This window comes from Xiphophorus couchianus, chromosome 1 (genome assembly GCF_001444195.1).
Source record: "Xiphophorus couchianus chromosome 1, X_couchianus-1.0, whole genome shotgun sequence".
NCBI lineage: Eukaryota > Metazoa > Chordata > Actinopteri > Cyprinodontiformes > Poeciliidae > Xiphophorus > Xiphophorus couchianus.
Window position 1 is genome coordinate 4,098,961 of NC_040228.1, and position 14,409 is coordinate 4,113,369.

A 14,409-nucleotide genomic window follows, 5' to 3' on the forward strand; every position below is an offset into this window, starting at 1 on the left:
AAAAGCTCAAAACCTGAACTACCATCCAGAATCTCAGAGGAGTTGGAAAGGAGGCGTCATGAAGGCAGAGCAGGACCAAAGAGCAGCGAGAGAAGAGGGAAGTTCAAACCAACTCATCCATTGATCATAATCATATCCCCTACTCTAACATCTCTCTGCCTGCCTTTTTAAAGTATACATCCAGATTTATTAACATGTCATCCTTCCAGACCGAACAGAGAAAAGTGGTCTACTTTGGGCTTTCAATATTCATCTGGCATGGAACATGTTGGATTTAGAGACTAGCAATCTCAGAGTTAAGTTTTAGTAATGCTAGGCATGCTAACCAAAACTGCTGCAATCATCTAACCTGTTTTAAACTAATTATGAAATCCTGTTTTACAGAAACCTGGCCGTTGCCTTCCAACGCATTCCTGCTCGATTCTCATCTCCTTTCAGTTCTCAATTTGGAATTCCTCCCATTGATCTTGATGTCTCCAGTAAAATCTCAACTGGACCAAGTTGAGTTGTGAACAATGACGACAAGTTTCTATGCTGTTTTAGAATTGTAGCCTGCCTATTGTTGTTGTTTGGCAAAGAAGTGAAAGAAGCCATTCAGTCTGTGTTGGCCATGCTTACAAATATTAAGCACTCAACGTTGGAGCAAGAGGAATGTTTAAGACATTTTATTGCTGGCAAAGATGTCATTTGGCTCAGTACTTCTCTTTTCGCAGTTGGGGATGTTTCTAACAATTTCTAGGAAGCTTCATAGCATATCTAGCATTACATACATCATAACCAAATGTTAGCGATTGGTTGAAATCGGATCCAGTCGTTTCAAACTTCAACAGACAACATGGATGATATTCATATTCAACAATATCTTTTTATAGACCCGTTACAAAGTATTTACCATCCACACACTCACCTATGCAGACACGGGAGTCTCTTATGTGCCTTGTGGGATCTTTGTAGAAGAATGGTTTGCAGATCTCACAATTTCTGCCCATTGTGTTGTGCTGGCAGTCATCACACACCCCTCCACTCGTGTTTCCCGTGGCCAAATAAACCGCCATGTCAAAGTGACACTTATCTGAATGGTCACTGCAATCACACTCTGAATGTGAAGACATATTTATTCAGACAAAAACAAGCCATAGCTCAAGAAATGTTCCCAAGATTTTAGTATGGCAGACACTATCATTTATATCTACTGTAAAGACTAACTCTTGCAAGCGTGTGTGTTGCGGCCTTCAGCTGGCCTCCAAGGCTGGTCATTGTAGAAGTCACCGCATTGCTCACAGTTCAAACCTTTTGTGTTATGGTTACACACACATCTGCCATGAACCTTGAAAGAGTTGAGACGGACCCGAGTAAAAGTAAATTCAATCAATATGAAAGGAGAAAAAAAAGCCAGTCAGTCGTAAAATGCTTGAAATGTTTTAGATGTAAATCCTCAGCACCTACCATTCCTTCTATGTCGTCCCTGATGCCTTCAATGGGTGCACACTCAGAGGCGTGGCCATAGCAAAAGCAGTTTCCACGTACAACAAGTTCGTATATGGCGTAGTAGTATTTCTCCCTAATTTCAGCTCTGTTGTCCACCAGGGTGTCTCCAAGTGTGTGAAGTTTGGTGAAGTTCAGTCTTAAGTTGGTGATCTTCAGTTGGTCTGAAGGAAATAATGGATTTAGAGAGTCAGAAACATCTATCATGAGACAACATTAAGACTAGAGTCACACCAAAACTCCTAGTGCCATGCCATGCTGTTCTGTTGCAGAGTAATTTCTGGAAAGATGGAAACCTTTACAGAGACAGCAATGGAATCCTGAGTTTAGCTCACTTATGCAACAATCTGCTCTTCGTGCTTTTGGAGAGGGTAAGCCAGAAATATCAAGGATATCATATTTATGCTCTTTCAATGTTTGAGGGAAAGGATTGTACTGTCCCACGGTAAGACCAAAAGATGAATGTATATTTGATGCCTGATTACAGTTTGCAATAAACAAAAGAAGCTGGATTTTTGAAGATATATTGTGTCGACAAACAGGGGAATCTTGCAAGCCAAAGGACACCATGCAAACTCTGAGAGGCAAAGTCTTAAAACATCAACTAGGAATTTAAAGCTGTAAAGAAACGGGGTTTCTTAAATTATATGTGGCTTAAGGCAACAAAGTCAATGTTTTGAAGTGACCGTCACAAGATACTGATCCCAGGCCCACAGAAACCTTTGAGGGCTTATAAACTTTGTAGCTATATTTAGTGCCCTTTCAGAAAAAAAACTGGCAGGTCAGGCTTTTTAAAGATTGGCCAGAAAACTGCAATTGGTGCACCCCTTATAAAATGTAGTTCGTTTTTAATGCGCTTCTAAACTACTGAGTTTCCAAGCCTTAAAAATGTGATTAAAAGATTGCTCTAGGATGACTCTCAATGTTCAGGACAAAGATCCTGTTCCCCCAATGTGTCTTGGATGAAACAAAAAGCTTTTGTCATCCCTTTTTGACACAGTTCTTCAATTTCAATAATAATAAAACTTCAGTCAATAAGTCAATGTAATCATCAAGCAAACTTGACAAATAGAATAGAATAGAATAGAATAGAATAGAATTACTTTATTCATCCCAGCAGGGAAATTATTTCGCAGTTACAGCAGCATAGAGACAAAATACACAACAACCACCACTGAGTAGCAAACGAAACAAACAGGAATCCTGTCCTAAAAGACCTCAACATGACACTGACTAATTGTACCACATGCCCATAAATATGGATTCATTTGAGGTGAGGGGGTTAGAGGACTTCCTGCATGCCACTTCCAATGAATTATTTCACAACAGAGGATGACAGGCTCGGCTGCTGTGCTGGAAACAAAGCAGGGGTTTCTGGGAAGAAGCTCTTAAGTCCTGCCAGTTTAAACACGAGGGCTGTGTGGGAGAGAAACAGCTGCTTTTCCCATCGCACCATGTCTTCGACACAGCAGAAACATGTTTCACAGCCCGGAGAGACTGACTGGCTGTCTGTCTGTAATGTGTCACAGCCAGATGACAGCAGCTATATGTGTTGGCTGGAGTTTGACTTATGGTGACAAATGGAAACACAGAAAGGAAAAGGCAAAACTCTCTTTGGTTTTCCTCCGTTCTGTTACAAGTTTAATGAGGTCAATAAAGCTGACTTTTATTTAAACATTTTTTTTACATATATACTGACACATCACTATGTCGTGACAGGCTAGTATCAGACAGATAATCGGTGAAAAAAATAAAATAAAAAAGTGAGCTCCTCTGCCATCTCTCTGTGCGAACTAAAAACAACCAATCAGAGCCAGGACTCTTAATCACAAGCAAATTTGTGAGCCATTTTCTGCCCTTGCTCTCCTCCTCCTCCTAGCTCTTTGGTTGTTTTGGTTGGGAGTGGTACATTTCTTCAGACAGCAATAGCAACTTAGGAACAATATCTTTTCACAGATTATCTGTCACATTATGAGGACATGGAGATCGTTTAACAAATATGTAAAAACATATATTTTTTTACAAGAGTTAATTATTGCAGTTTTAAGTAATCAACACATTTTATTCCTCTAAATGTTTAACAACCCCAAACATTGATAATCTACAATGGTTTGAAATGTTTGATTTAAAGTAACTTATTCAATTCCAATATGTATCACATAAATTCTCAAACACAACTATTTTACTTTATCCCATAATATAAGCAAGAACTAGGACCTACTCTGAATGTTGGGGCTGTATGGGTCCTCAATCTTGATAGCTGGATCCAAGACTCTGTAGATGACCTAGGTCAGGAAAACACAGATTATCCCCCCACAAATGACTGGTAGAGCTAATTTACGCTACGCACCATGAGCCCAAATATTCACAGACCCAGAAAGGCTTAAATGGTACATTTGATCTGAGCACAAGAGATGCTGGTTATGCTTTGATACGCGTAGGGCTCATTTAAAAACTGAACTTTTTTTTATGTCTTCTCCACACAAACAGAGTTTAATCTGGCATGTTGCACTCTCCAAAACTTAATGGCCCAAAAAGTAAGGAAAATAAAATGTACAACTTTTTAAAAACAGCAGTTATTTGGACCCTACTTTCTAAGTATAAGTTCAATACCATAAACAGAAGAACATAAGGCTTTGTGCTGAGGTAAGCAAAGAGACAGGGGACATAAAAGTGACTTCCTAATTTATCATCAAGACAGTAAGTGTTTCCTTCAAGTTGTGTTTTAAGAACGCGGTAATGTAATTGACAAACAATTGTATGGAGGACCAAAACTGAAAAATAAAAACAGAAATTTATCAGTGACATGACACACACTTAAAATGCACCAATTAAATGAGACAGGAGAACTTTACCCCATGTTTTATCATTTAATTGACTTTCAAACAATTTTTTTTAAAGTTTAGTTCCAACTAATTATACATTTAGGAACATAAATCAAACAGAATCAGCATTCAGCTTCTATACACCACAATTCTGGAACAAACTTCCAGAAGACTGCATAAAGGCTGAAACACTTAGTATCTTTGAATCAAGGATAGAACCCCACATGTTTAGAGCTGCTTTTGATTCATTATTGGAGCATTAATAAACATGCTTGATGGTGTAAAGCACTTTGCCTACAAGTGCCTTGTTGCTGAAATATGCTTTGCAAATAGAAAAAGTACCATAGGATAAAATAATATAAGCTACACAGTTTTTTAAATGATGTTTTCAAGTTTTTCCTTTTACTTATAGATGCATTTATGTCTTAATTTCAACAAGTTAACCATTGTCCATTTTATTAGCCTTTTACAACTGCAGAAGCAGACCAAAACGAATTGCTTAATAACCACAGCAACCAAAAATAATAGTACCTTTGGTTGATTTAAACTCAAAAGCCAAAGGAAATTAATAGAAAGGTCCAGATGTTCAAAATACTAAATTTTGAACATCTGGGATTTGGGATTTTTTTTTTCCACCAATAAAGATCCAAATCCAAAATGGCTGCCACTATCATAAACAGCCGCATTTCCAGCCTTCTCATTCACTGCAATCCAATGGATAAAATGCCCTACGATTTGCTGTTGTCAACCAATGACCACAACATGTAGTCTACGTCTACATCTGGAATATAATGGTAATATTCACATCTGAATGTAGCTTATTTACATTCCTAGGACAACCCACTAGAGGCCGCGCAGGGCTTCAACATGTAAACATGTTTTTATAAGCACCAGTGAAAAACAGATGCCTTACCTCGCCCTCTGTCGATGGCTCCAGGTCAGAGTAACGGGATTCACAGATCACATCGTTGATGTTTTGCAAAGGACCCGTAGAGACTCCAGGGAAAAAAACAGCACAGTCATGAGCAAAGTAGCGATAGATCTGCCAGGTTCGACCAAAATCTGCTGATCGCTCAATAAGCATGGCAGCAGGGCGGAAAGTCTGCAAGAAAAAAAAATGCAATGCTCTGTTTTTTATATTCTAGCACTAATTTGTTTCAGGAAAGTGAGTGAAGTACCTTGATCTTACCTTAAATGTCATAATCAGATGAGTAAAATGAAACTCTGCCTCAAGATCCAGCTCAATAAAAACATTTGACTTTCCTGAGAGAAAGAAAACATTAGTAAGACAAATATACCCAAAACATTTCTTCCACTCAAGTGGTTAGAAATGAAAATTACAATGGAAATCACACTGCTTTACATCTGCATGAGACGTTTCTCACTGATGAAGTGAGAAACTGCATCAGATTAGTGATTAAAACTATTATAACTATTACTATTTTAATCACTAATCATAATAGCTACAAATTGTATGAAAACAGAGACTGAAAAAAGACTGGTTAGCAACTTATGTCCAGTTATCATGTACATTTATGTTAGGTTTCTAATAGTTCTTTTTTTAAGGTGGTATATGTTCATGCAGCAAATAACTTAAAAAATTTAAATTAAAGGGGCAGTATTGTGTAAATTTTGGCTTTTTGATAACAGTTTGATTACAGTTATAATATTATTCTTTCATCAAAAACATACCTGGAGTGTTGCTTTGATTCTATCATGCATATTTCACAAATCCTTTAATTTTCATGGCAACCATCCAGCTGTGCAAAACGCCTGGGTGAATCTAGCACCACCTTCAAGGCGCAGCTCCTCCTTGGAGCTGCAGTTCCCAAGCTTCTGAGCTTTCACCTCACAGAGCAGCCCTCCCATTGGCTCCCCCACTCAGCTCCTCAAGACTAGCCAGCAGCAATTAGTAAACACCTGGTGGAACCACGCATCAGCTGAGCTCATTATAGGAGCTTCTGTGAAATGCTGGTAAAAACGTTGCTAAAGGATTAATAGAGGAACCATGTTGTGATGACTTCCTGAAGGCGCTAAATGACAAAGTCAAATTTCTTTTAAGTCATATTTGATATGTACTGAATTTTTCTTACTGAAGGCAACACAGTTACTTGATTGTGCTATAAAATGGTACTATGTGCCTGGTAAACACACAATACTGCCCCCTTAAAAGCAGGAATCAGGTTAATTATTTCAATTTATTAGTAAGACAAGTTTGCACAAAGCTTGGTATATGATCACTTCGTATTATAAAAGTGATTTTTATTTATTTTATTTTTATTTTTTACTTCACCTATTAGGGGAAATCAAACCTCCCATCTACTCCGTATTATTTAAACCATGGGTTGCTACTGATGCCAACACCATGTTGCAACAAAAACAAGAATAGAAGCAGAAAGCAACTAAATGAGACTGAAAGGAGCACAGGAAGTACAATCTATTTATACTCCTTCTTTTCCAAGACAGCTGTGTGCACACAGTGGGCTTATTTGGTGTGACAGACAGAGATTTGATTGTGACATTATAGTAAAGCACAAGAGAAAGAACTGCTAAACCATCCAAGAAAACAAGGCTTAAAATCTGAACTGCTAGAATCCGAAACTTTTACCATTTTGTTTCAGATCAAAACTTTAAAAAAATGGAGATTGGACACAAGTTGTGTGCATTTAGTCATAATAAAAATATGCAATTTGTTTCTAATATGCCTCTCTTCACTGTCTAAACAGTATCTAACTGGTTCTTAATTATTCCCTCTAGATTAACTTTTATCTTTCCATTGGTTTTAATCTTCTTTCCTCCTTCCCTTCCTCTGATGAGATGCCACAGCTGGGCCTGCTCTGTTATTAGGCTGAGCTGAAGCTCCAGGGAGGATGTTGGCCACAGTGTCTTCATGTGGAACCTTTATAGTTCGCTAAAGCTACAAGTTGCTTCGGATTTGTGGTTGTAAAATACAGCTTCATCATCTTTCCCCCCAACCCCTTTTCATTTTTATCCATTTTTATATTTAACTTCTGGTACTCAAACGTAGCCACAAAATCAACTTCATTTACCACTCCCTCTGTAATTTACGTGGATTGATTAAAACACAAAACAGAAGCATCCATTAACCGTTCTCTGACTGCCACCAGGACTTTTTCCGATGTGGTTTGAAGGTGGTGATAACATTCTCTATCCGGTGATTAATGGTGTTGTAGACTGGGTCGTATGGTCGTCTGGAGTCACACTCAAAACATTTCTTCTCATCCTGTGGCAGGATAGGATAGCACCAAATATAGTGACAAGAAGAGAGGGAGTTCAGGGATCAAGTAAAAACAAACAAAAGTAAAAAGCTCCTATAGGGAACGTCATAAACACTCACCTGCAGGTGACTGACGATGCAATACCGCTCTTTCTTTCTCATGCCACAAGTGGACGAGGCCTTCAAGTTTTTTTCCCTTCCAACCAACAAGTCCCCAGTTGCTGGATAACAGCTGCCTTGGGCACAGCCATAGGCTTGGTCTGGTTCCTGGCCAACTGTGGCAGTCAGGCCTGGAGGGATAGAAACCGGCCATGGATCAAAAAGAAAGGGAGGAAACTGGTATCATTTGAAAACAGAGACTTGTGAAAATCATGAGCTGCCAAATAAAGAAAACCTAATTAGTGTTCTCCTTTCCACTCCAATGATGACCAAAAAAAGAGACCTCTGGTCTGCCTACAAACTTAGGCAGACCAGAGTTTGTAGGCAGATTCTACAAAGGCAGTGTCTTTAAAGAGTCTGCCTCGTAGAACCAATGTGGTTCAACCAATTTGAACCACATTGGTTGATGTGAACTCCAATGCTGTTCAAATGCATACTGTATGTATGCAGGGTTTCCCCCAGAGTATTATAAGCCTGGCAGGCCATCAGGGTTTACTTGCACTCCCACCAGGCAAAGCATTTTTGTTTATTTATTATACAGGTAGGTAGGTTGCTTTTATACAGAAAAGATGGGTTAAAGAATCTCTTTGGTGAAACGGTTGGAAGTACAATGGCAGCATAGTATGGTCAGTATATGAACAAAGGATCAAAAATTTAAAAAAATTCTTGTGAACCTTAAAGATTTTTTAACTTAAACAATGGTAGGCCACTGGTTGACTGGTTTCTGGGGGAAACTCTGCATATGAATACAAGCAGACAGGAGACTGCTCCAATAGTAGGAAGTAGATTACCGTCCAGGGGAGTGTGCATAAAAACAACCCAAACAATCACGTGAGTTTAGTGCTAACGGGAGAAATGACTCATGGTCTTTTCCCAAAAACAAAAGAGAAATCCTACAGCTGCTTAAATCTAACAGCACTACATTTTTGTTGTTATTTTATGAAGAAGGAATTTGCACTGAGTGTTTTCTGTAAAGGTTTTTATGTTGTTTCCTTCAGTGAATTTTAATAAAGCGCCACCACAGGCAAGGAGTTGAAGAGGGTTTTTTAACGGTTTGGTTTGTTTGACACAGTACAGTGTGAAAGCAAAGGGCACCAGCTGAAAATGTAACAAATGTTGCAATTCTGGTCCCCAATTGAAGTCTATCAGACTATCAAGTGGGAAAACACCTGGTAGTCCTGATAGAATACCTAAAGACTCTGGTAAATCCACAACTAATCAGTTGAATCCTACATAGACAAGGTTTTTAAGACTCTGAACGTAAAAATGTCCTTAAACACTAAAGAAGTCTTTTTGGAACATAGTCACAAATAGGAATGTGCAATATGGCATAAAATTTAGTAATGATATACATTACAATAAGTATAAAAATTACGAAAAGAAAGGGAAAAAAATCACATATTAATTGAGTGGAATGTATGCATTATGAGTTAAAACTTGTTTTGTTTTTGTGGATGTTATTTGTAACTTTAGTTTTTTTTTGCTGCAATGATAGGCAGCAGCATAATTTCAATGATGACTTTCTGGATAAATCAAAGTTAAATAAATAAATCAAAAATATATCTATATAGAAACACAATAAATGTAATGTAATGGATGTCTGTGTTGAATCCTGCTTTTTTTCCTAAGTGTTGTGACTGAAACTAATAGTCAGTTGCATTGCTTTGCATTGCTGGTATTCAAGTACATGCTTTGTTTTAAGGTGGTAAAACAATTTACTTGTATTTTCTCCACATACTTTGCAAATTAAATATTTTCTGCTCCTGGATTTACTGTTTAACCCTCCTACAGTCATAAGAGACAGGGTAACCTACCCACAAGTTTTTTACACAGTGCAGTCCTGTGGGTTGCACTGTGCACTTTTACGAGTTGGGTTATTTTTATTTTTGGTTTTTGTGTGTGTGTGTGGTTTTGGAAAGACCGTCAGACCGTCACCCTGCTCCACGGCGCTTTCTCATTCTCTGACCATGACATTTGCCTTGCTCCTCCTGAACATCGCACTAAGATGGCAAAAGGGGTAAGAAACAGGGTCCAGTGTACGCAGCTTTTTATGGACATAAAATAAGAAATAAGAAAACATGTCAGGGGTTCAAAGGACATTTTTATGTTGTTGCTTTTTCCTTATTGTCCACCCAAGTTCTGCTACTTAATGAAGCAAGCCAGATAAGTCAAAACCCGCCACTGTCTGCACTTTGACAATTACCGTACTACTAATAAATGTGAGACAACATCCACTACTAGAGGGATTATCTGGGGTTATCAAACTCAGCTCAAAGATGTGACAGCAAAGCCTAGTTACCAGCTAAATCCAAAAATATACCAAAGCAGATCAAAGTGAGGTAATCGAACACTAAATTTGGCCATGATGCATCATACTGTAACAGAAACACTAGGAATGATATCAGTGTTGAACCAAAGTGATGGGAGTCCCACTGGAGCCATGGTGTGACTACATAGTCGGGCTATGTGTGGGAGTTAAAATAAACCTTATAAATTTTCATGACAACCAGCAGCAGCTGTCACACATTCAGATATATATTCAATTGATATATATATACATACACACACACACACACACACACACACACAATGGATATAAATTTGAATGTATCCTCCTATAAATCTGTGTGTGTGGGGGTGTTGTGCATGTGTGTGTGTGAGACAAAGAGAGTTAATTAGCATGAAGAGTGTACAATATTCCTGATGTCAATCTACAGTTTTTCCAGAGCAGGTGTCTCTCATCTTAACAAAAGCAAAATGTAAGCACCCTGGCAAAAGCAAAATGTAAGCTACTGCTATGCAAAAGATTTGTCTCAGAAACATATTTGGCAATATTAGTACATTAAGATATCCTCTGAAAGTACCTGAAAGGTTTGAGGAGAAATACTTCAAAGTACACTTCTACTTTGTTTTCAACAACATGGCAACATTTCTAGCCACAAAAAAGGGAATAGAAAACAATAAGGAGGAAATGTTTTTGCAAAACACATTTAAAAAAACTACAGTTACAAAAGTATTCACACCTTTCAAAATTTTTAACAATGTTACACAACATGTATCACAACCCCACACTTCATTGTGCTGACTTTTATGTGATAGAGTCTATCACATAAAATCCCACTTTGCAAAAGAATATTTGCAAAGTAGAGATAAATGGGTACCTGGTTTTCAAAAAGGTTTTACAAATAGAAATCTGACCGTTTTAACATTAATTTATGTTCAAGTTTGCCATGTTGAAATTTTTTTACCTACTTTTGAAAACCTTTTGTCCTTCCTTGTCCAAGTTTGGTTGCTTACACTCACCGAGCAAAATATTGAAGCCACTTATGGAGCAAAGGATTTCCCAACCAAACCAAAAATCTTTTCATCACATCTAGAGAGCTGGCTGTTTTATCTGTCACTAGATGTGTTTCCATTGACCACATAATAGCACAATTTGACATTTCGGACATTGCCCAATGGAAACAATGCAATTTCGGAAAAACTTGTTTTTGATACAAAGTTTTGCTGCAAGGATGAGGTGGTTTCTTGTCTCCTATCAAAATTTGTTGTTTTTTTTGTTTTGTTTTTATTTTCCACAAAACTGCAATGTTAACGCTTTTTTCACATCACACGAGTCACATAATCATCAGCCAGATGACTGGCGTAGACCACGAAGAAGAAGACAACAGGAAGTAGTTGGAAGATGATTTCACGGAATGTTTTTTAACAACTTATTCATGTGTGATTTTAATTTCGTTTCTTATTTAATGGAAACTCCACAATTGCAAAATAGTGTTATTTCAACATTAGTGAAAAATAGACATTTGCGTACATTTATAATGGAAATGCAACCTGTGTCTGGATGTACTCTGCAGAGCTACGCTCCATGATTAAAATGTAGTAGAACATAGACTTCCACAGCTTGGCAGTGCAAAGCGGCCAGCTGCAGATATGAAGCCTGCTGAGAACGGTGCAGAGGAGGATTTCACATCCACTCACACAAACACCCTTCAACAATCTCGACACACACTTTGCAACAATCAAAGTCTCAGATCGGTGCCAGGCAGATGAAGGTAGCTCACACCGCTGCCCACCTGTGCATCTATGCAAACACACATGCTCCACTTCTGCTCAAAGGCACGCTCATTCCTAATTACAGCGTAACCACTGATGCTCCCTCATCTTACTCAATGCAAACATCAGGCTTCTGCTTGCTGACTCCACAAAAGACACCTATTAGTGGTTATGTACAAGACAACAACTAAAGCTGCCAACATTTTGTATTATTATAAGCGAAGACTACAGCAGCCAAATGGTCCATGTAAAATAGATTGTTCCTCCTGTTTTTTTATCTGTCAGTGTGTGAGAAAAAGAGTGGGAATCACTAGTAGAACAAGGCAGATGCCTGAGAGAGAACAGAGCTTCCCCTCCAGACAAAGGACTGATCCATCCAGACACAACATCAAATCTGTCCTGAATACTGTTGGCCAGCACTCAAAGGTTTAGGCCCGTGTGTGTGCGTGTGTGTGTGGGTGTGTGTATGAGAGAGAAAGAAGTAGGCAGGTTGGGGATAGAAGCAGATATTTGATGTTTGTGTAATGACCAGGTTTTTCTTTGTCTTCTTATCTGGGCGACTTTTTCTCTTTGTCTTCAGACTTCTAAACACAACATGAGCCATGACCTGAACTGCACCTTGAAGAAAACGTATGCAAAAAATCTATTTCCTTCAACTGCATCACTATAATAATAAAGCAAGACACTGTAAGCCAAGTTGGATTATAACAATTAAATTTATAAAGCTGGGACAAATAGATGAAACCAAAGATTTGCATACAGTGCACAACAAGACACTTTTTTTTTAATTTCCTTTATTTAACAAGGTAAACCCCATTGAGATCTAGATCTCTTTTTCAAGAGGGACCTGGACAAAACATGTGACTTTTCTTTCATTCTAAGAGACTTGCTTGATTCATCCACCTTGAAAATAATAAAAAAAAACACAGTTCCATCTAATAAGTAACCTCCATATTTCTATATGGGTATAGTGGTGATGCATGCATATAAATTAATTTAATTGTGTGGAGAATCTGAGAACAGTCACACAGAACCGCTCTGGATTTGCTAATGGAAAATGAATCTGGATGGACCGGGATAGTACCGGTTAGAAGTGGTCTAATGGAAAAGCACCTTTAGAGTCTGGGAGTGATAAAATGGGCTGCATGCAGTGCTGACCCCAACTCCAATGCTCATTTGTGGGATGTGAGAATACTGTTCATGGTAGAGTGACCAAAACAACCACATTAGTTCACTTGCAACAAATGCTTGTTGAGAAATGAGATGTCATTCCACAGAAGTGTGTGACCAAGCAGACCAGGCCATACTGAGGTTGTGTAAGTTTTCCCCCAAGCAGTAATATCGCCTTTGTTTGTTAAAGGAAAAGAAATCAGTGTTGTATAGTAACGAAGTAAAAATACTTCACTACTTTACTTAAGTATATTTTGGAGTACTTCATACTTTCCTCGAGTATGAAAATTATTGATGACTTTCACTTTTACTTCACTATATTTCCGAACTTAATTGCGTACTTTTACTCCGATACATTTTCAATGTGTGGTTTAGTTACTCGTTACAAAAAAGCGAGAGAGAGAAACAAAGTGTTTTGACCCCACCTACTGATTAGCAAGTAGCAAGTAGGCTACCGAACAAAGTCGGTAGCCTACTTGCCTGGACTTGTTCATCACCACCAATAGGATACACCTGTTTCGCTTCTCCCATTAAACACAAAGCAAGTCTCGCAATCAGCCGCAGCCACATGGAGGAGGAGACGGAGACCACAACGACTGCAACTACGTCGGACACGGTTCCAGGGGAACCACCAGCTGGTGATGAGAGCCCATGGCCTTATTTAAACACAATATACTCTTTCGTGGGTGTTAAAGATTCGTCGTACCGCATGACGTTTATGTTATTCCTGCCCGAAGATGTGGAAATTCTATCTTACAAAAACTCCCCGTCCAACTTGAAGAAACACATCGAGGTAACTTCTTATGAAATGGTTATAATCCTCCTGTTTCAGTAACTATAGCTTGGTCACTAGACACTACTGTATTGTGAAATCTTGACCATAAATGAACTTTGTTTGGCATCGTTTCAGTTCCACATGTGGTGTATTTAGCTTAGGCCTAATGTTGACTGTAGCAGGCTACCTAGACTCCTCTGTTCAAGGGGGGACAGAAGCCATAGCAATAGCAATTTAGACTAAATTTAACGAATATAGGAAAGGCATGCAAGTTCAAAACCAGGTTTACAGATGCCAATAAGCTGCATTTCCCTCCCAATTCTTTTTTTCTTTTGCATAATGACCAGTTGTGTGCACCACCTACTGACTGTAGGATTGACTGATTCACTGATTTGTGAAGTAGAGTAATCGTAACAGCTCTTTTTCTTCATGTTGGCCGCATTTTCTGTACTATTTATTTTTCTCATTTTCAGCACTGACCTTACTTGAAGGGAAAACTTAAGGCTTACAAAAACTTTGTATTTTCTGTCCTGGAGGGTTTACTAAGAAGCTGGTTCAGTTGTAAAGCAGGTTAAGTTAACCTTGTGCTATAGGTAAAGCACCTAATTTTCTTAACTAAATGATGCCTGCAGGTATATCTATTAACAGGTTTAATTTTGCCTGCACTTGGTTGTGTACATTATTTTAAGTGTATTTGACAA

At 38.3% G+C, this 14,409-nt stretch overlaps 1 protein-coding gene across 3 annotated transcripts in view; it reads right to left on the reverse strand.

The window, feature by feature from the left end:
- Positions 1–14,409, reverse strand: part of lamb2 (laminin, beta 2 (laminin S)) — a 53,299-nt gene that overhangs the window by 26,509 nt on the left and 12,381 nt on the right. For all 3 annotated transcript variants that reach the window (XM_028023971.1, XM_028023953.1, XM_028023963.1), the window contains exons 3-10: positions 7,669–7,838; positions 7,419–7,554; positions 5,500–5,573; positions 5,224–5,412; positions 3,707–3,770; positions 1,447–1,649; positions 1,207–1,327; positions 908–1,096 (exon numbers count right to left, since the gene is read on the reverse strand). In XM_028023971.1, coding sequence (XP_027879772.1) covers positions 908–1,096; positions 1,207–1,327; positions 1,447–1,649; positions 3,707–3,770; positions 5,224–5,412; positions 5,500–5,573; positions 7,419–7,554; positions 7,669–7,838 — 1,146 coding nt within the window. The remainder of the gene's footprint in view (positions 1–907; positions 1,097–1,206; positions 1,328–1,446; positions 1,650–3,706; positions 3,771–5,223; positions 5,413–5,499; positions 5,574–7,418; positions 7,555–7,668; positions 7,839–14,409) is intronic.